The following is a 22,233-nucleotide window of genomic DNA, read 5'->3' on the forward strand; positions in this document are numbered from 1 at the left end:
ACATTATACTGTCTTTTCTATTCTGTATTTGTAAAGCTATTCATCCCCATAGCTTTCGTGTAAAATAAGTGACCTACTTTAACAATGTCCTCTGCAAAGTGAAACCTATAGCACAGATGTGACAAATGTTCTACCTTGTCTCATGGGACACAAGCCACAGTACTGTATGTGCTACACTACTGCTTATTCCTTTCTAATTGCCTATGTGTTCAGAAATACTCCTTTTCATAAGAGATAGGCAAAATAGTGTACTGAATAGTTATAATGTGGTCATCTATATTTTATACTGTTTATACATTTTAAAGACTGACATACATTTATCTGGAATATACGGTAAGAATAGTAAAAGTAACTTTGGTCTTTTCTGTGTATTAGAAAAGCGTCCAACTGTAGATCTTGTTATAATGACCCTTACTCTCATTATACTGTATATGTTGATTCTATTTTACATTTTACACATACAGAAAGATGCAAGCTTTCAAAGCTAAATTAATTTGCCTTGGGACAGATTTGACAGCTTGCATTATAAGATTGATTTCTATCAGGTTGTAGCCATATACATCAAAGTAAAATTTATGATTTAGACATTTTTTTCACAGCTAAGGTGTGACATTGCCAGGAGCGTTTGCTAATGAAAAATTACATACTGTAGCTGAAAATAAAGATTTCCACAATGAGAAGTGATCTAGGAATGTGTTTCCTTTATGAGCTAAGTAAAAGTGTTGTACTGTAACACTAGTTATGGGCACTGGAGACGGGGGAAAGCGCAGTTGTACTCAGTGACGTAACAGGGCTTTACTGTGCCATGTGCCGGCCACGTCCACTAATTGCATAAAGTCATGATGTCTGGATGGGGCGGGAATAACAGCACTTTCATGTGTCAGCCACGCCCACTATTCACATAATGTTGTGATGTCTGAATGGGGCGGGAATAACAGCACTGCCATGCGCCAGCCACGCCCACTATTCACATAATGTTGTGATGTCTGGATGGGGCGGGAATAACAGCACTTTCATGTGCTAGCCACGCCCACTATTCACCTAATGTTGTGATGTCTGAATGGGGCGGGAATAACAGCACTGCCATGTGCCAGCCACGCCCACTATTCACATAATGTTGTGATGTCTGGATGGGGCGGGAATAACAGCACTTTCATGTGCTAGCCACGCCCACTATTCACATAATGTTGTGATGTCTGAATGGGGCGGGAATAACAGCACTGCCATGTGCCAGCCACGCCCACTATTCATATAACGTCATGATGTCTGGATGCAGCAGGAATAACAGCACTGCCCAGAGCATCCTCAGGATGCTCTGGGGTTCTGAAGAGCCGCAGTGTGCATGTGTGGATTGTCTGCAGTAGCGATTCTGGCTTCAGGGTGCTGTTCCAGGCACCCTACTAGCCAGACAATGGGACTGGGTGTGAGCAGTGGTGCCATCCACATGGCTCTGCGGTCTGTGTGGTGACACCACTCGCACACCCTTAGTTATGTCCCTGGTTACACTCTCATTGTATAAATACCTGTGGGTGCGCCATCATAAGCAGCATGCACACCGGGTGTGTGGTCACTGCATCTGGGGGGGGGGGGGGGGGGGGAGTTCTTTACATAATGACATTACAAAGAGCATGTGGATTTTTAGATTTTCTTCTCTACAATTAGTCTTCTGACATTGTGACTGTCCTGCCAGTCAGAATGCTTGGGCAGTATGTAGTTACATACAAGGGCATAGGTTCAGGTAGTGCAGTTGCTGTGGGGCCCAGAGCTGATGGGGGCCACCTTCCCTGTCAAAGGTACATGTGTTGTATACATTTTTCAACATTGTGTGGTACTTAGGGATTATGTAATATGAACTAGCCTGGGTGACTGAAAGGTGTCACAATATGAAGTGGAGGCACTATAGTGTGGCATAATATTAATTTGGGACCCTTTAATGGGACATAATAGTGACTGGGTTAGATCTGTTATGCAGCATTATGGGGAGAAGTAATATCAGCGCACATTTGGGGTCATTCCGAGTTGTTTGCTCGTTGACGATTTTCGCAACAGAGCGATTAAGGCAAAAATGCGCATGCGCATGGTACGCAGCGCACATGCGCTAAGTATTTTAGCACAAAACTTAGTAGATTTACTCACGTCCAAACGAAGAATTTTCATCGTTGAAGTGATCGGAGTGTGATTGACAGGAAGTGGTTGTTTCTGGCCATAAATTGACCGTTTTCTGGGAGTGTGCGGAAAAACGCAGGCGTGCCAGGATAAAACGCGGGAGTGTCTGGAGAAACGGGGGAGTGGCTGGCCGAACGCAGGGCGTGTTTGTGACGTCAAACCAGAAACTAAACGGGCTGAGCTGATCGCAGTGTGGGAGTAAGTCTCGAGCTACTCAGAAACTGCTAAGAATTATTTAATTGCAATTCTGCTAATCTTTCGTTCGCTATTCTGCTAAGCTAAGATACACTCCCAGAGGGTGGCGGCCTAGCGTGTGCAATGCTGCTAAAAGCAGCTAGCGAGCGATCAACTCGGAATGAGGGCCCTTATGTGTGCTGATACCGCTTCTCCCCCCATGTATGAAAGAGGAGATGTGTGGCAAATGAGATGAGTGCTTTGTAGAGAACCATCGACTTAAGAGTTTCATATAGTAAGAAGCAGGATCCCCAATAACACACAGTAGTGATCTCAGACTTCTGTCACACTGGTGTCACCCATATAAAAGAAAGTTCATTTCTATATTTAACTTCTTACATTTGAATATCTGGCAATATAAAAATGAATTGATGACTATAAGTTTATATAATGAAACTATAATGCTACTTGTATTACCTACAAGCATTTCATTACCCATGACAACAATCATTTTATAACTTTTCAGCAGTAGCTGCAGTACTATTAGTTGTATTTTGCAACCTCTGTTTTTACTGATTACATTTGCAAAGTACTGCATTACAAATAAGATGGCACAATCACCGACCCACTTTGATTTAATTAAGTCTTATTTTAACAAACTGTTTTGTGTTATAAGAAAAAATATATATCAGTGCATCACATAGATATTAAATTAGGACTGTTTACTGCCTTCTGTTAGCTAGTTTTTATGTTTTCCACATAAAATAGAAATGTAAATACGAGAAGTTGCTCATAAGTGATCTCATTGCTCTCATGAATCTCTCCCTCTATAATGGTGACATCACCAGTGTAGTCAGACATCCCCAAAAATATTAGTGCTTGTGGATTAATACCACCTTCCCATAGCATGAATGAAGTTACTGATTTTTTTTATGTTTCCAAGAATCCCTTGCAGTAAATTAGTTAATTACCACAGTATACATAAGGAATATTTCACCACTTTCACTAATTCTCCTTTTGTGGAATAAGATCAGTAGCAATATTGTCATGTCCTAAATCCACTTCCTGCTATCATTGCAGCACAAATGTGAGCCTGCAGTGTGCCAAGGAACACAAGTATCTTGCATATTTATCTAGCTATAAAGCATTCCATGATAGCTGAAGAGATACATTTCTCCTGGTACTTTGTCTCTTGTTTTTATGCTGTCTTCGGAGGTTATCTAAGGATTAATTCATTCACCTTAAATAGTCCGCACAAGTACAGTATATTGGAAGTAGGCATTAAAATAAATTATTTGTATTTACAGTACCTTCTTTCACTTTATTTGGGGGCTGTTTTCCAGGGAAACCTGCAGTTCAGGGAAATACATCTAGCAGAGCAACGCTGAATTCTTATTCTTGAGCGGACATCCAGGAACAATATAAACTTATATCATTCTTTATTAGTGTCTAATGGTAGCCACACCATCTGTTTAGCCTGGTCATATATTATACTGAAACATGTAACCCAGTAACAGTACTGAGAGTTATAGCACTTGAAAAATCGAACCACCATATTCCTTCACCAGGAAAGAACTAAAGGGGACCATACTTCTAGCCTGTAGCTTGGGCAATTCCCCTTTCTGCCGGGGTTGGGAGATTAGAGAAATCCTACACGTTGGATAATCTTGATTTCCAAATTCTGACCCGACATTGATGTCTTCCGATTAACGGATCTGAAGGGGTGTGTTTTAAATGATAGTTAAGCTTTGTCAATAAGTATTCTCCACCTTTTCCTCTGGAAATACCACACTTCCTACACTTTTGTATTTATATCTGTTGTTTGCTTGTTCGGTGGTAGTAGAATGGTTGCATTGTTAACCTTTGCTTAGGTTTTAGTGGGCGCACTTTCTTTTATATGCTGTGATGGAAAATGTAATGTCCTTCCTGGGAAATGACACCAGCCCATCCGGGTGTGTTTAATATGTATGAGTATTTTGCTGTCATCCTTTCTTTTTCCACCATCATACTACTTTTACATTTAGTTTAAATACTGTATATTCAATCAGAATAATGTAATTATGAATTCGACCTTTCAAAAGAAATGTAACTTTTACTTTTAAAGCCATGCCTTGTCTATGTCTTTATTTATTAGATAAGATTATATAGTATTAAGAAGGGTTTAAGACTATCTATGCTTTTGCACAGATAGTATAATCAAACGACTGAGATACCAATTAAGGGGGACATTTACTAAGCAGTGATAAGAGCGGAGAAGTGAGCCAGTGGAGAAGTTGCCCATGGCAACCAATCAGCACTGAAGTAACATCTATAATTTGCATACTATAAAATTATACAGAGCTGCTGATTGGTTGATGGGGCAACTTCTCCACTGGCTCACTTCTACACTCTTATCACTGCTTAGTGAATGTCCCCCTAAGTCGCATGTGTTGAAGCATGAATATCATTAAAACATGGACTATAAGGATGCCTTGAGGACTGAGGGGCAGATGTATTAAGCCTGGAGAAGTGATAAAGAAGTGATAAGTGCAAGGTGATAACGCACCAGCCAATCATTACAGGTTTCAAAAATGGCAGGAGCTAATTGGCTGGTGCGTTACCACCTTCCACTTATCACTGCTTTATCACTTCTCCAGGCTTAATACATCTGCCCCTGAATTTGGTACCCATAGTCTATGCGAAGATTGATAATGCATTTATTAGACATACATTCTCTGGTGCAAAAATATTAAAGCTGCTATGATATTGTGATGGACATTTACCCTTTATGTCTCTGTATAGATTTTTAGCTAGTGAATAACTGTGCAGTAATCTCTAATCTGTGCTTCAGAGTTCACACTATTAAAGATATTCCAAAAACATTCAGAACTACATCTCCCAAGAAGTTGAATAGCAAAATATTTACAAATTGATTCAGTTTGATGCCAACAACAACCTTTTCACAAAGTACCTGCTGTGCAGAACATATTTAAATGTGACTGTGAAACACTTGGATTTATTGATATTTATATAAAGTATACTAATGTTATACAGTTCAATAAGCAGTGTTCTATATCAGATTAACCTTCTCCAAATATTTACATTGTTGCATATTCCTGCACTATACTCTTTACCTTCCATATTCTAAATAGAGAGACATTTGGAGTACTTCAAATACTTTAAAGTTTGTATGTTTTTTTTCTCTAGTTCCTTCTTTTTAACTCTAGATCACTACTGACATCTTTCATACCTACTAATCGTATTTGTCAAATATTTACAGTGAATCAGTTGTAAAGCAAGGCCTGGAATGTCATAAACGTAGCTACAGTTTTCGTGCTATGTTTGGTATTTCATTTGGTCCTGGTGCTCTCAGTGACATTGAATGGAACGTGTGTGTTCTATAAATATACTCCTTTCTTTTTTTTTTTGACATATTTTTAGTTGAACAATGTCTCACAGACAAAAGATATAAAGCTATAGTTTAATAACTAGTGACTAAAATAACAGGTGGGAGGCAAGTACTAAAAGCTATAATAATGGACTATTTTATGCAAGTTTAACCATTGGCTATTCTATTGTGTATTTCTTTTACCTTGGGAGAGCCAGTAAAATGGCTGCTTCCGCAGACTGTAATGCTTGTATATGTGTATATGTGAAAGGAATTCTCTGTTGAGAATCACTTACATATCATGAGGCTGATGCTGAGTTGGACGTAGTCTGTTTTGCGCAGTATAAAAGATATATATTGATTCTGAGCTTGCCCGGAAACAGACCACACACCTGTACATGTATACAGATTTGCTTAAACTCTGTCAATGGCATCACCTGGAACATGAAGGAGGGAGAAGGTAGATTAATGTAGTCTGAGCACAGTAATGGCATGTTCATGATATTATGAACTGATGTAGACCCACCCAGGGGTTCACATACTCCTGTTTAAGCCATATCAATTGCAGATTCCTGAGGGTGGTACAAAAACACTGCTGCCGCTACCACCAGGTAGCCATTTCTGACTGGCTCACTGTGATTATACCACATGTGCTTTCATGATTGCTTATGCACATATTATATGATTTTATGAGCACACTTTTACAGTTATTATTACACACCCAGTTCAGATACTGGGCTATTCCATGCAGGATAAGTACTTAAAAGGAAAACTACAGTATAGCTAAACACTAATTTTAATATAAAGAATATCATTTGGAATTAGTTCCCAAGGATGAAGGAATGGTGGATAGATGTGAAATGGATTGGAGCTTTCATTGCCTTTAAAGGACTTCTGATTCTAAAATACATCTTGGCTTTTGTAGCAGCTATTAATAACATTCCAAAACATACAGTACATGATAATCTTCAAGTGGGGGCGATTCAATTGTTATCACGCTACCCTGCACCTGTGCACGCCTGCCGGTAGCTATTCAATTATTTCTGTAGATGGGCGCACTAACATAATTTCTGCTCACAGCCTCCTGAGGTGGCAAGCAGAAACGTGCAAAGTGACCCATTACAGGAGACAAAATCTACCGTATACATCCAATACTGTATATTCAATTATGTATCATCTTCAATATGAAAGATATAATAAAGTCCTCAACGCTAAACTTTAACTTCATTTTCTGCGTAATTCAGGATATACAAAATATTCTTAGCTGCCTGGTACGTGTTTATTTTTTCAGTTACCAAGATCACTGAATTACACAATTTCTAGAATTTGTAGCATTTTGATATTATATCATGACATACTTTGGCTGATTACTGCAGAGAAGCCTGGGCACAGCTATGAAGGGATGAATACATTCTGTAAACAGATTATTTGGCAATATATAAATTAATCATGAATAGATGTCAGTTGTACTTAATAGGCATTGAGTTATTTTATTTTACTTCAAACATAATTGTTATGTAAGAAAGATGTCTTAAAATTGATCTTTTTATTTCCACATAATCTGACTAAAAGGAGTATGTATTAAAGCATGGAGAGAGATAAAGTGGTGAAAGATAAAGCACTAACCAATCAGTTTTTAACTCTTATTTTACAGGCTATGTTGGAAAAATGACAGTGATTGGTTGGTGGTTAATCTTTCTCCATTTTATCTCTGCACATGGCTTGATAGATAACTCCCTAAATTACAGTATACTGTTTTGTGTCTAACCTGGAAAGAAAATTGCAAATACCCAGTGCCGTAACTAGACATTTTAGCGCTGTGTGCAAGAAACAGCATCGCCCCCCCTCCCCCATATTTAAAATAGGGCCAGTGCGCGCCATAGGGGTGCAGCAAAAATATAGGGGCGAGGCTTCATGGGGAAAAAATGGCCACAAAATACTACCAATTCATATTATGCTGCACAGTAGTCTCCATTATTCAAATTATGCCGCACAGTAGCGCAACTTACACACATTACACTGGTAGAGACCCTTTTACACATTACTCCAGGTAGAGCCCCTATCACACATTACTCCAGGTAGAGCCTTCTTTTACACATTACACCAGGTAGAGTCCCCTTTTACACATTACACCAGGTAGAGTCCCCTTTTACACATTACACCAGGTAGAGTCACGAGAGAGAGAGGGAGGGAGGGAGAGGGAGATAGGGTTGGGAGGGAGAGAGAAAGAAAGGTGGCAGGAAGAGAGACAGAGAGTGGTGGAAAGGAGACAGAGAGTGAGGGGTGGGAGGGGGAGAGAGGAGAGAGAGAGGTAGGAGAGACACACACAGCGGTACCTATGTGATGATGGCAGGAGTGCAGGCAGCCATGGCGGCGGGGGGATGTCCCTGTTCTGGTGACAGATGTAGCTGTGGGGTACACTATAGAATCAGAGCTGCTGCTGCTAGAGCTGCCCGCCACTGTGTCCTCCCAGCTCCCAGCATCCCCTGCGCGGCCCCCTGCTGGGAGCTCCGTGCATGAGAGGGTAGGAGCGGGCCAGAGCACGCAGGGAGAACGAGCAGCGCTGCCGGCTATAATGTACATCAGCAGCTGAGTGTCCGGCAGAGAAGCCTGCACAATGCTACTGTTATATCGGGCATCGCTGCAGCTAGCAATGGCCAATCGAGGTGGAAGCTCCACACCTAGTTATGGCCCTGCAAATCCCTAATATTACTGAGCTAGATACATATAAATAGCATGGTGCAGGCAACAATGAAGCACATATTAGCTGTGATCAGTCTACTGAACATAACTGTCGACAATGTAGCCTTTGATTCTAGTTCTTGGTCTGTACTCTTTGTGTCAATCTTCCAGTCAGTTTTATTGTTGTATTATATTGCTATATTATATGGTTACTTACTGTTATACCCATTTATGTTTTCTTTACAGGGCCCCTAGAACAAGCTCCATTTAGCAACAGTCCATCATTACCATGGCCAAGCATAGCCTCAATAACATTGGCATGTCTAGTCATTGGATTTTTATTTGGTGTTATGTGCTGGAAGGTAATTTATAATATACTATTTATTTATGTATTAACAGTTTATTATATAGCACAGCATATTCCATTGTGATTTACAATTAGAACAACAGTAATAGAACAAAACTGGGTAAAAACAGACAGACATAGAGGTAGGAAGGCCCTGCTCGCAAGTTTACAATCTATAGGGAAATAGGCATAGATACACAAGGATAGATGCTATCTATTGCATAATGGTCCACCAGATTGCTAGGTTCTTAATGGGTTGTATGATGGCACCCCGCAATATTGGCCAAGTGTCAGGAGGGTGTGAGTAAAGAAAGACAAAATTTGTGATGCTATGTATACTGTTCAGAGAGGATGTAATTAGATACTATATATGATTTCTCTAGTATAGTTGTTATTGTCTATAATAATAACAATAATTTTGATATATATTTATATAGTCTATTTTTTCAAAGACAATTCATTTTTTGGCATATATACTGTATTTGTTATCCTCCTGAAATAAGGCGATGCATACTGTACATGTAGTTGTGTGGCAAAGACTATATTAAATGGAGATTTCCAATTAATTTTCCTTTCACATTTACTAGACATAATACAAGTGTTCCTCTCTATGCAGAACAGAAATGTAGCTGTATGACCAGCATTGACTTTTTAGTGATGAGAACATTTAATATAGTTACAAAAGAGTTTGCTGTCAATCACTTTTCTCTTCAATATGATTATTGCATCCTTTTGCAATATATTTGTTATTGTAAATTAGTGTTTAAATATATGTGACTAACAAACTTTGAGTGTTAATCTACTGTAGTGTTCCTGTATATTTAGCCATTATTGCCTGTTGTAGTTGTTTACAACCATTTAGTCTCAATATATAAATTAGCTGCTAATCATTGCCGAAAACCCTATCAAAAACTGAATGAATGGTTGCTTAAGCGCTCGTTCCCACTAATGCATTCTAAAATTGTAATGCCACGTTTAGAATGTTAGGGGTAAATCTACTAAGATGGGAGTTCTATTTAAGATGGGATGTTGCCCAAAGCCACCAATCAGAGTCTACTTCTCATTTATTTAGCACTTCTAGAAGATAATACCTGGAATCTGGTTGCTATGGGCAACATCCCATCTTAAATAGAACACACATCTTAATAAATTTAACCCATAGAGTGTGGCATGACCTATTTCTCATACCTTATACAGTGACATTGTGTAAGTAAAAGCACAACATGTCTCTAAATGCATGTGTACAATGCATCTAAAGTGTGCGGTACAGTCCATGCTGTTTATCCATTTTCCCAATGTGTGAATGAGACTGCAGTGTATATATTTCTTACTGTTTATATGCATCTTATTTATTCAGGTAAAGCACCAAAGAGGTCAAGCAGAGAATGAAGTTCCTGAAATCCACATTGATCAAACAGAGGCTAATGAATTAAATAAGTATGTGGTTTGCTCTTTAGTCACTATGTTAGATTTACTTCCTCTGTATCCATCTATTTTGGGCTAAGGTGGCATGCATACAACCAGGGTGTGATAACAGAAAGAGACTACTGTCACTAGCAGGGGCATGTTTGATGAGGAGTGGGCCCGTGTGTAGTCTTCTTCTCCGTCTCCTCCTCTCTAGCCGGCTACTGCTGATTTCTGCAGCATAGGACTCAGGAGGGCTTAGTATTAAAAAATGGGTGCATAATGTGTGGTGTGGGCACCATTAGACCTAGGGGCCTGTGTGCACCACACACCCTGCACCCATTATACATACGCCACTGGTCACTAGTTGGGATTGGCAAATTAGAATGAGTAAAAGCTCTGTATGGATAATGGATCCCTGTCTTCAGTTTGTCTGCAGAGCTATGTATGAAATTACCTCACCATTTTTTTTGTCCCATAAATTTTATTGGACAAGCCTATGTCTAATGCACCATAATAGGTAACTGCATGACATACAGTAGTATTTTATCATAGTGACCATATGAACTAAGCAAACATGCAAATGAAGAACCTTGCAGAAGGACAACTGGCAAGCACTGGCGCTTGTCTGAGTAGTGACAGTACACCAGAATGTGCCGCTCACATCATTCCTAATGTCACTGTGCCATAGCCAGATGATCACAGCAAGACTGGTCTCAGACAATAAAAACACTTGCATGTCCATTCATTTTATGATTCGTGTGCTTTGTGCTTTTTTTTTTAATTAAACAATTGTTCATATTCTGTAATAAACCTTACCCTTTTACATGTTTTCCAAAACATATTTACAGTAATCTAGCAAATAAACAGAATTTGTAATTGTTGTGAATTTGTGCAGTGAATACAACAGATGCTTATAAAACTGTTGCAGTCAGATTTACTAAACTATTAGCATAATTAAATGTTCTGATATTTGTTTTTTTTTTAGCATGCTACAACAGACAGCAACAAATGTCTCTGTAATATAGAGGTTCTCAGCAATATCTGGTAAGTTATGAATCTATTGTTGCATATTTTGTTGATTGTGGACATATGATGTTTTACAAATGAATTAATGCCTAATTAGGCATCATATCCAGAGGATATAGAAACAGTCTACTAGCATTTCATTCTTTGATTCAATAAAGGCAGGATAAAACCATTTGCGACATCTTATACATACAGGTTGAGTCTCCCTTATCCAAAATGCCTGGGACCAGAGGTATTTTGGATATGGGATTTTTCCGTATTTTGGAATAATTGCATACCATAATGAGATATCATGGTGATGGGACCTAAATCTAAGCACAGAATGCATTTATGTTACATATACACCTTATACACACAGCCTGAAGGTAATTTTAGCCAATATTTTTTATAACTTTGTGCATTAAACAAAGTGTGTCTACATTCACACAATTCATTTAACACCTTATACACACAGCCTGAAGGTCATTTAATACAATATTTTTAATAACTTTGTGTATTAAACAAAGTTTGTGTACATTGAGCCATCAAAAAACAATGGTTACACTATCTCACTCTCATTCAAAAAAGTCCATATTTCGGAATATTCCGTATTTAGGAATATTTGGATATGGGATACTCAACCTGTATACGCTGGCTACATGAAAAGGCAGCAACCACTTGCTAGTTTTCTATTTCATTATCAATAATCAATACGATCACGGTCAGGCATTTTGTTTGAGATATCTGGTATCGTCAAAGTCTAGTGTTCAGTATACAATTACATTTTATCTACTTTGGATCCCCTGATACCGTAACTATTTGTATTGATGCAGGAAAATATAAAAAACCCTTACTATGAGTAAAGAAGAAGTGCAATGTAAAGATAATTAAAGACCCTTTGAAAACTCTAAAAGCACAGTGAAACGCGTGCCGGGAACTGGGGTGTTTGTAGCCAAATCTATTATGACCTGAGCTTTTTACTATCTGAGCTGCTTAGTTTTTTGTGTGCGTAAAGACACAATCGGTGATTGAATGTTGTGTAAGAGAGGCATCGGCTACAGCAGTATTAGAATCTGCAGTTTACATGTGATAATAGTTGGAGGGCTGTGTCAAAACATTAGCAGCTTCTCGGCCATGTAATAAATAGCATTACGGCAGACCGTATTCAGTTCAAGTGGTTCTTAAATTTCCTGTACTAAATTAAGAGATTTATTGAAGGTAATATAAGACTACAGCAATATCATTAATAGAAGGGACAGTAGTATACTGGAATTATAGCAGAAATTGGCCAGTGTTCCTAAGAAAGATCAAGTGCAGAACAAATCAAGCAGCAGTGTGTAGTGGACTCATTCTTGCTCGTTGTCGGACCTAACTATCAAAGTACATAAATATCAAGCTACAGTAGAGGAAATTCTTAGATGAACCCGCTATAGACTGTATACAATACTGTTGACTTTAAATGATAGCAATACTTGTCAAGAGGATCTGTGATCACAAAACAATACAGTGCTGCTGTTCAGCCATTACATTTTGTAACCTGTATTCATTGACTTAAGATAGCGCTTAACACCAGAGTTGGTAATAAGATCTGAGGACCTAGAAGTATATACAGTAGTATATGTAGCTGGCATACACTATTACAAGCAGCACTCTGTAGAAATTGAACTTTAATTACACATAGGCCCTCATTCCGAGTTGTTCGCTCGGTATTTTTCATCGCATCGCAGTGAAAATCCGCTTAGTACGCATGCGCAATGTTCGCACTGCGACTGCGCCAAGTAACTTTACTATGAAGAAAGTAATTTTACTCACGGCTTTTTCTTCGCTCCGGCGATCGTAATGTGATTGACAGGAAATGGGTGTTACTGGGCGGAAACACGGCGTTTCAGGGGCGTGTGGCTGAAAACGCTACCGTTTCCGGAAAAAACGCAGGAGTGGCCGGGGAAACGGTGGGAGTGGTTGGGCGAACGCTGGGTGTGTTTGTGACGTCAACCAGGAACGACAAGCACTGAAATGATCGCACAGGCAGAGTAAGTCTGGAGCTACTCTGAAACTGCTAAGTAGTTAGTAATCGCAATATTGCGAATACATCGGTCGCAATTTTAAGAAGCTAAGATTCACTCCCAGTAGGCGGCGGCTTAGCGAGTGTAACTCTGCTAAATTCGCCTTGCGACCGATCAACTCGGAATGAGGGCCATAGATAGTACTCAGCAGTCGTTTGTGACTATAAATATAACCACACTATGTAGTTCTAAAATCTTAAGAATTGATAATAAAGGCACACGTGGAAAAAGAAATGAGCTCTCTTTCACTGACTTATTATTTCACCATACAAGTATTCATACTGTCGTACGCAAGTCACTATCATGGAGATATGATATCTTAGCCACCTGTACAGAACCCCCTTAACAAGAAACACTAGATAACTCAATAATGACATTATAATGAATACTACAGGAAATACAGCCAAAGTAAAGACATACTGTATAGAATATAGCTAAGCTGGCAAACTGATCTTTACAGCTGCGTTTACTGTATTCTTCATTTCGTGTATAAATAATGTACTGGGGTATCCAACAGGAGACACACTTTTAATACCTAATAATCACAAGAAAGTTAACAAGTATATGTAATTTCCACTGAGTGACTGATCCATGGAATAAGTTTCCATTTTCTTTTAAATGAATAAATTCTATTCTGATGTGCACCATCCTTTATAGACATGTCATATGACTGTAGAGGAGAGGTTTCTGCTAGTATTACACATGCTATTGAAAGCAGATTTTTCAGGAAGTACATTCTCTATAACTGTAACATTAAAGACATTAGGGGTTCATCAGTACAAATACAGTATATACTTTTCATGTTCTATAGCTGAATGACAAGGCTGTTGGCCTGCGTATGCTGTCATCTCCCACGCTCACAGACATTCCTCTGTGAAGCCTGAAATGAACTGTTTGCTGGAAAGGTCAGATCTCATTCAGTATGGCCAATCACATATGTGTGTTTGGCAGAACTGCAATGTGTGCGGCTAAGATACTTCAAGTAATTTATGACTTCATGTTACTATTGTTACTATCTCTTAGTCACCCATGAATGAAAGTAAAAATGTAGCAGCCCTCATCACACCCGTGACTATTCACAGGTGCGACTGGTTTGTTGCAATGTGTGTGCACGTCCACGGGCATGTGGCTGATCCATAGGAAATGCATTGTGCGATCTTGTGTGCGACTATTCACACCAGGATGCACTAGTGCCTGCGCACATGCATCACAGCAAAGCTGAGGGCTGCTACACCTGTGTTAGAACTCACTATTGAGGTGATATTAGGTAAAACTGTACATCTTAAGCTGTGTTTTAGAAGCAGATCTTGACAAAACCAGGACAAGACTCCATGTCAAAACTTTTTTTTCTGTGAACATTTAATAACATATTTATTTTGTTCTTGATCATGTTTTACTAATTTCATTTACTATAAGTTAAAAACACCAGTTAGTGCAACACACTGCAGTAATCTGGTGATGTCCCAAAACAGCAGTCTTAGTTAGCCCACCCTGCCAGTTGCAATACAGCTCAGTCCCTACAATGTCACTTCCCACTTATATGCCTATTGACCATAACAAAGTTGCAACTGTTAATCAGCTAATCAGCAAGGCATAAGGTGGCCATATATTAAAACACTTTTATGTTCGATGGCACATTTTCGATGCATCAGAACGATAAATTGTTCAAAATCGTGCAGTTTTCCTGAACAATAACAATCCGATGTGCGGTCTCGCAGGTCATTTGTCATTTCTTCAGATCTTACCTGCAGCACATAAGATCTGGCAATCTCGGTAGTGATGTGGAAGCAGTGGATGGCAGATGACCCTGATATATCGTTAGGTCCTTTGTCTGACCTAACAATAGCATTTGTCCAGGATCTGCCGGGGAGCTTGCCGGAGAGTTCAAGACAAATCGTTAGCGACATCGCTCGTTTGCGAGTACAGTACAGTAGATCTTCATTCATATTGAATATCTTGTAAGTGGCTGTGTACTCATATATCATGCTGATTGACAGTCCCTACAGTATTACCTTCAATAGTGATGCCATTTCTTGCTAACAACTGGGAGTATTTTAAATTGGACAGTGAGGACATAGAATCATCATAGCTGACAACCAAGGCAATTCAAATGTGTTGCCACCTCATTCCAAATGGGTCTTGTGTTGGCCCTACAGTGGTCCTTTGTCAAATTCTTTCATTTTGGCTGTTTGGTAACAATGTACAAAATTCTCTTTCAGACTAATCATGTCATATTTTAAATCAACCTTCTAATCGGCGCCCATGTGTCTTTTTACAGTCGTTGTTAGGTAGATTGTTTTTTTTAAATAGTATAGCCATGCCAAATGCATCACACTTTCTTCCATTGATAATATTCATCCATGTTTTCTTTTTATCTACAGGTTACAGCACTAGGTTTGTTTTCTGGAGTGGTTAAAAACAGACTCTTACCCTTGTGATGCAACAAACTTGTTTGGACTCCATTGTGATAATGTAGAGATGAACTCCATCATTACCACTGATTAGACTTACCCTCACAGTAATATGTGCCTCACTGGACTGTTATCATGCACATTAAGAGTGAGGAACGTCTGTGAGTGCGGGTCAACAGAGAACCATAGCTACGCCAAACTCTAAAAGCCTACAGAAATGTCTGTGGTATTATCCTGCCAAGATGGAAAACAAAACAAATTTTGGGATCACCGGATAACGATTTGTTTTTCTGTTTGGATTGATCCAGCTGTTAATCAGCATTGTGTTCCAACCATCTGCATCCATGAGACAGACCAGAATGTACTGTAGTTTGATGCAAATCTGGGATCTTAAGCACTCCCTGTTATCCTGGCTTAAGGAATACGGTCACTGCATGACAAGAACCAAGCCCAGTGACAGTAGTGCAAAGATATTTTCATAGCATATTGTATATCTGTGGATCAGTTCTTTAGTTACCAAGAGCCTTGTTGCTCCAAAGTTAGCACAAGAGTCAGGATCTACATATATACTTTTTTTTTTAAGTTCACATAATAAATATATTTTTTTATATTGGACACACATTTCTGTACATAGAGTATTATAATATGTACCACTTACATTGAGTTGGTGACTCTGGTGGCTTAATGGGCCTGGTAAGATTAAACACAGAATTATTTTATATAATATGACAAAAATATGAATGACATTATCTATTTAACTTCACTTCACAGTGAATTATTGTGGTGCAGTGCTCAATGCAGTCATTCAATGGATAAATGCACAGTGTTTGTGCCAGAAAGAATGTTTCTCCAGACCATTACCATGGGAAATCAGTGCTGGTGCTGGAAAAGAGAGTGTAAAAAATAAATGCATTCAGTTTTGTCCTGAATGGCATAAGAAAGTGGTCTGTATTTATATGCAATTTAAATTATTTATTGCAACCATTTACTATAGTAGAAATTTACGATCTTAAATACTTTATTACAAATCTGATGTCATAACATAAATAATTAATCTTACAGCATATGCCAGTTGTAACATTTGCTAGTAGTGCTTCAATGGAATCTGTTATAATATTTTTCTCATTTTATCCTGTGAATGTTAACACTGACATGAACTGATGGTAATCTTTCTTATAAGTACACCTACTTTTTTAATTTCATGTTTTTTCAACAGAATTGTCAATATATTTTCAAAATGTGATATTAGTAGAAGGAAAAATATTGCTAAAAAGTGTTTTGATATATACATTTCTGTGTGTATTTTTCTGTCATGTACAGTATATCAATCTTTTTCATCTCCTGGAGTGTTTCTATATATGTGTCACTATGAGTATCAAGTTTGGGCCATTTCAATAAATAGAAAAAAGGGGCATTTGCCTCATTTCCACAGGACATTAGCCCACCATTTAATCTAACCTGATTAGGATATGCACTAAAAGTGTTGTTGTTTTTTTTTTAGCTCCGTAGTATGGTAGTAAAACAAGAAATCACATTCTAAAGTTTTTGCTTCCTTCATTAAAGTTATTTGCCCAGCAAAATCCAAAAAGTGTTAAAACAATACTAAGCTGAAACATAAAGGGGTCTACCACTTAAAAATCAATGTTATTAAATCCCATCCCTTCCCAACAGTGGTAATAATAATTGGGATCCTGCCACTAGGATACCCAGACTCCACTGATTTTAAAAGGTTCCCTTTTCCTTTTAAAAATAAGTGGCTATCTGTCAATAACCTTCTAGGCTGCGGGAGAGAGCTGACACATTGTCTGTAATAGAAAGCCTAGAGCTTACGAAGACAGCTGAGCAGCACCAAAGATGAACAACAGCTGTACCGACTATATGAAAGTTCCAGGACCCTACTAAAGGGAAGGAGTTGAATAAAAATTAGCTTTATCCCTAGATCTAGCAAATGTTATACAATTCTGCAAAGATTTAGCTGTTCGCTTTATGTTGCTACTCAAGTTTTGCGAATTAGTATGGGGTCCGCAAATGTGATCTTTTCCTTGGACCCACAAATACCAAAAAGTGGTCTAGGTTTAGCCAGCACCTCTGTCTGATTAGAACTTATCAATCATCCTGGATGGCAGAAAGCTAGGTAAGGATCATTTTATAGACAGGGAACTCAGAAGCTTACTTGAAAAAATTATTTTCTTTCTTTCTAGTTTAATATTTGGAAAAAAAACATTGTTATATTTGCTTACCTAGAATAGAACTTTCCTGTGAACTAAAATAATATATCAAGCTTATTTTACATTATGATATATACTTGCCATTAAAATTGTGGTACATTTAAAATTATGTTTTAAAAGTACGAAGGGTTAACAGAAACCTATACTTTTATTTACCATCTAGAGTTTGCTGGGTTCAACAGGGTCTCCGACCAGTCTAGTGGACAACACCATACTTAATCCTCTGTTTGCTAAACGGCATATCCAATTAGGCATGGACCTATTCAATTAGGTCCTACATCCCCATGCGTAACAAGGGTTTTTCCTCGAAGCCTCCGGAGCTGCAAGGAAAAACCCATGGTCAACGCATCCGCTAGTGGTTAACGTGCGGGAAAGACCATAGGTTTCTGCCCTTTACATGGAATCTATGGGTTAACACAGGCTACCCCTGAGTTTACCATGCTGAAAAAATTGAATACTGTAGCTCTGGGTGTTAAACCCAGAGGTTTTCCAGCATGCTAACCTAAGCGTGTATTTGGATATGCTTTTAATTCTTTTTGAAGGTGTCATTGTCCTTATGAACCTACTGATGTGGCATGGTACTGTTAAACTTATCTAGGACCAAAAAAGGGTTGAAATTAAGTAGAAATTCAGTTTTTTTGCTCAATATTACACTCAAAACTAGATTCTTTACTGTGTTCAATGATGTGGTCAATATGAATTCAAATTAAAAACAGGTATTTGTAATGAGAAGTGGCTTGATAATGCAAACAAATATGAGTAGTATCTCCTAGAACATTGTCTGATATTTATTTCATGTTTTTGAATAAAAACACTTTTTACTTTCTCTTTTGTAATGACAATATGCATTCTAGTTACTATAATTGAACCAAAAGAGTAATCCTATGAACAGTTGGAACTCTGTTAAACTACAGGGAAATGTAAGCAATGTGTTGTCCTGCCATTGTCTTCAGGTTTGCTCTTAGGATATATTCTGATCAAGGCCATCTTAATACATAGGCACACTGAGCATCTGCCCAGGGTCTCACAATACTAGGAGCTTTTGAGGGGGTGGACTGGTGCCTCCAGAGCTTCTTGGGATGCGGGTAGAGAATTCTGCCTTGCCAGTCTCATTGTGAATTACACCCAATCAGAGTGGTCAAACAGCATTCTCAACCTGCCTTCCAGCCTGCAGCAAGATAGTAAATGGCTGTCAGCTTGCTGATTGGTAGATGGCTGGCTCTATCCACCAATCAGAATGCTGACAGTCATTCACTGTATGGAAGCATATGGAGAGGCAGAGCAGGACCCCAGGAGTGGTAAGCTATGATCTATTTTTTTTTAAAGTTATTCCTGTGAATGGTTGGATAGGGGCATTGCTTTGCCCAGGGATATTGTTAAGAAGGCCCTGATTCAGATGCCTGCAGAACTTAACAGGATTGTAATATCCTAAACAAGTTGCTTTAACACAAATTATAAAGCAATGGGTTTAATTTGAGTTTTTTGCTAGTAGTTTACTTTTTAACAAAAAAACATAATAATTAAAGTTGCTAAGGACTATTCACATATATACAGTGACAGTTTTATTGCAATACATAAAAATACATACTGGTTTGCTGTGGTTATTTGTTAAACTCCACTTCTGTGGGGGGGTTTTGTTTTGTTTTTTATTTTTACTTTATTTTATTTCTAGTGGAGGTTACCACTTAAAAAACATGATGAATGTTCAAATACTTTCAAGCATTTTTTCAAGTGATGTGCGGGTTCGGATTTACTCTGTCCTTTTCCCCAAATTTATCGCAAGCTCGGATTTATCTGGATTTATCTTATTGGCTAACCATAACACGTGAGAGCTATACCCAATAAGATGCTGTTTTTGAGATCCGAGTAAATCCGAACCGCACATTCCTATTTTTTTATACACAACATTTAGTGAAAGTGCAATAATGCCTCAAAAACACACCGTTTTCATAAAACCTGAAATGAAACATTCTAGTTATAAAATGTATTGAAAGTAATTTGTTAGACTTTAAATGTGCAGGTTTGTGAATAAATCTTATTATTATGCATATGTTGAAAGGGAGGTGCATCATGTTTAGGGTATATACTGCAATGTTTAAAAGCTACACTTAGAGATAGCCACGGGAGTAATTTCTGCTCACCACTTTTAAATGGCTTTGGTAAGATTGTGAGCAGGAGATCCAATCAGAAGCTGCAATCTCTGTACAGAATAACGGAATTATTAAATTGAGAATAAGATATTCATTTTACATGAGCTTTTTGTGCATGCTAGCTCACAACTTACATCAATTCTTAGAAAACATATAATCAAACAGTAGACACGACAATCTTCAAATCCATATTAGATTTCTGATCAGCCCCTGACCATACAAGTAGGCTTGAACAGTAAGTGGTTTACATATGCTCTTATGTGAATGGATGTACCTATCTTAAGTATACCCACTCTGTTTCAGATAAATCAGGGATAACCATGGTCTGTCTTAGATCTTATGTCACCTATGAATTAAGTTCAATGATACTGTAGTTTCAGGAATTGCATACTAACAAATGCTTATGAATTACATTTACAAAAATATTCCTACACAATGTAGGTAAGTAGTCAAATTCATGTTTTAGTGTATTAGTGATTTTAGAAGGTGTATACATTTGTAGCATCCTTTACACCAACCATGATCTAATTACTGTACCACAATCATGCCATGGTAGATAATAGGACAATATAATGATACAGTCTTTGGCTGAAGCATACTGTAGTAATGCTTACTGTATCTCTTATGCATAAGCTTGATTTTAGGAAGTTTACTAGTGAAAATAACACTCTGGATTTTTTTTCCCAATCTTTGTATTATTTGCAGTACTGGAATGTTGCTTAAAAACAATAACAGTATGAAAGAATAAGACCTGAGAAAATCTCCCTACATTATGAGCAATGGATGAGAGAAGAATGTTTTTAAATGCAGTTGTATAGTGGTACATTTTGAAGCACAACACAGGAAAAGCGATATTTTTTCTTTGGCAGATCTTTTTGCCTCAATTTGTTCAAATATGCCAAAATTTCAACAAAATACATAGATTCTTGAGGGGTTGAAGGGAGAATTTAAGTTGAACGAAGGTGCTCCTTACAAGGTAAGAAATAGGTGCACTGTTGTGCCTGGTTTTCAATAGCAGCGCGAAAAAGACATTCTCTTTCAAATCAAAAGAACCTGGTATTACTACCAAGTTTGACATAGCAAAAGTCAGGTCTCATCCTACCACTTGAATGATGCGAATTGTATACCTTCCAGTTGCTCTTCTGCTAGAAAAGCATTTCTAGACTTACTTTAAACAATGTAACTAAGGTGCTATTTACTAAGCCTTGGATGGAGATAAAGTGGACAGAGATAAAGTTCCAGCCAATCAGCTCTTAACTGTCATTTTTCAAACCCAGCCTGTAACATGGCAGGAGCTTATTGGCTGGTACTTTATTCCTGTCCACTTTATCTCCATCCAAGGCTTAGTAAATAGACCCCTACGTTTTAAACATACAAATGTTTTATGTAAAAAGACAGCTCCAAAGTTGCAAATATGATTTAAGTGAAAAATGAAGACAAACCAATAAGCAATATACAGGGAAAAAAATGAAACCATTTGATTTAAGCAAAGTGGCAGTTCTAAAGTGGTAGGACAGGCATGTCCAAACTGCGGCCCTCCAGCTGTTGAGAAACTACACATCCCAGCATGCCCTGACAGAGCTTTAGCATTCTCTGACAGCAAAACTGTGTCAGGGCATACTGGGATATGTAGTTTCACAACAGCTGGAGGGCCGCAGTTTGGACATGCCTGTGGTAGGAGATTGGATAACATGTCCATTCAGATTTTTACACTTCTTTGTACACCTGGGCACAACGTCCTCTAAAATTGATTGTGTGCATTGTAATTTAAAACAGTTGACCTATATTATAGTTATTACAACTAACAAATAAATCACCATGTTTGAAGCTGAAATAATAAGCAAAACTTTTAAAGTGAAATAACATCTTTAAATTTAAGCCAGGTCATAGATCTATATTGGTTTGCAATTTAAATGTACATTTAGATAATTAAAGTAAACTGAGTGCCTGGCCTACATCATAAAATTTACCCGGAAAGGCTAAAAAATCTTAACATGTATAGTTTGGAGGAGAGAAGGGAAAAGAGGGACATGATAGAATCTTTCAACTATACCAAATGTCTTAACAGAGTTCAGGAGGAAGAGAAGTATTAGAACTCGAGGACATACACTGAAAGTGGAAGGAGGCAGGTTCAGGGGAAATTAAAGAAAAATGACTTCACAGAAAGGGTAGTGGATAAGTGGAATAGCCTCCCATCAGAGGTGGTAGAGGCTAAGACTGTTGAGCAATTTAAA

At 38.1% G+C, this 22,233-nt stretch overlaps 1 protein-coding gene across 1 annotated transcript in view; it reads left to right on the forward strand.

Moving 5' to 3' along the window:
* Nucleotides 1–18,674, forward strand: part of KITLG (KIT ligand) — a 75,343-nt gene extending 56,669 nt beyond the window's left edge. Inside the window, exons 7-10 of the mRNA XM_063927657.1 lie at nucleotides 8,636–8,751; nucleotides 10,093–10,172; nucleotides 11,128–11,186; nucleotides 15,592–18,674. Of these exons, the coding sequence (XP_063783727.1) occupies nucleotides 8,636–8,751; nucleotides 10,093–10,172; nucleotides 11,128–11,167 (236 nt within the window). The 3' untranslated portion in view covers nucleotides 11,168–11,186; nucleotides 15,592–18,674. The remainder of the gene's footprint in view (nucleotides 1–8,635; nucleotides 8,752–10,092; nucleotides 10,173–11,127; nucleotides 11,187–15,591) is intronic.
* Nucleotides 18,675–22,233: the final 3,559 nt, after the last annotated feature.

Source organism: Pseudophryne corroboree, chromosome 6 (genome assembly GCF_028390025.1).
Source record: "Pseudophryne corroboree isolate aPseCor3 chromosome 6, aPseCor3.hap2, whole genome shotgun sequence".
In the NCBI taxonomy this organism is placed as follows: Eukaryota; Metazoa; Chordata; class Amphibia; order Anura; family Myobatrachidae; genus Pseudophryne; species Pseudophryne corroboree.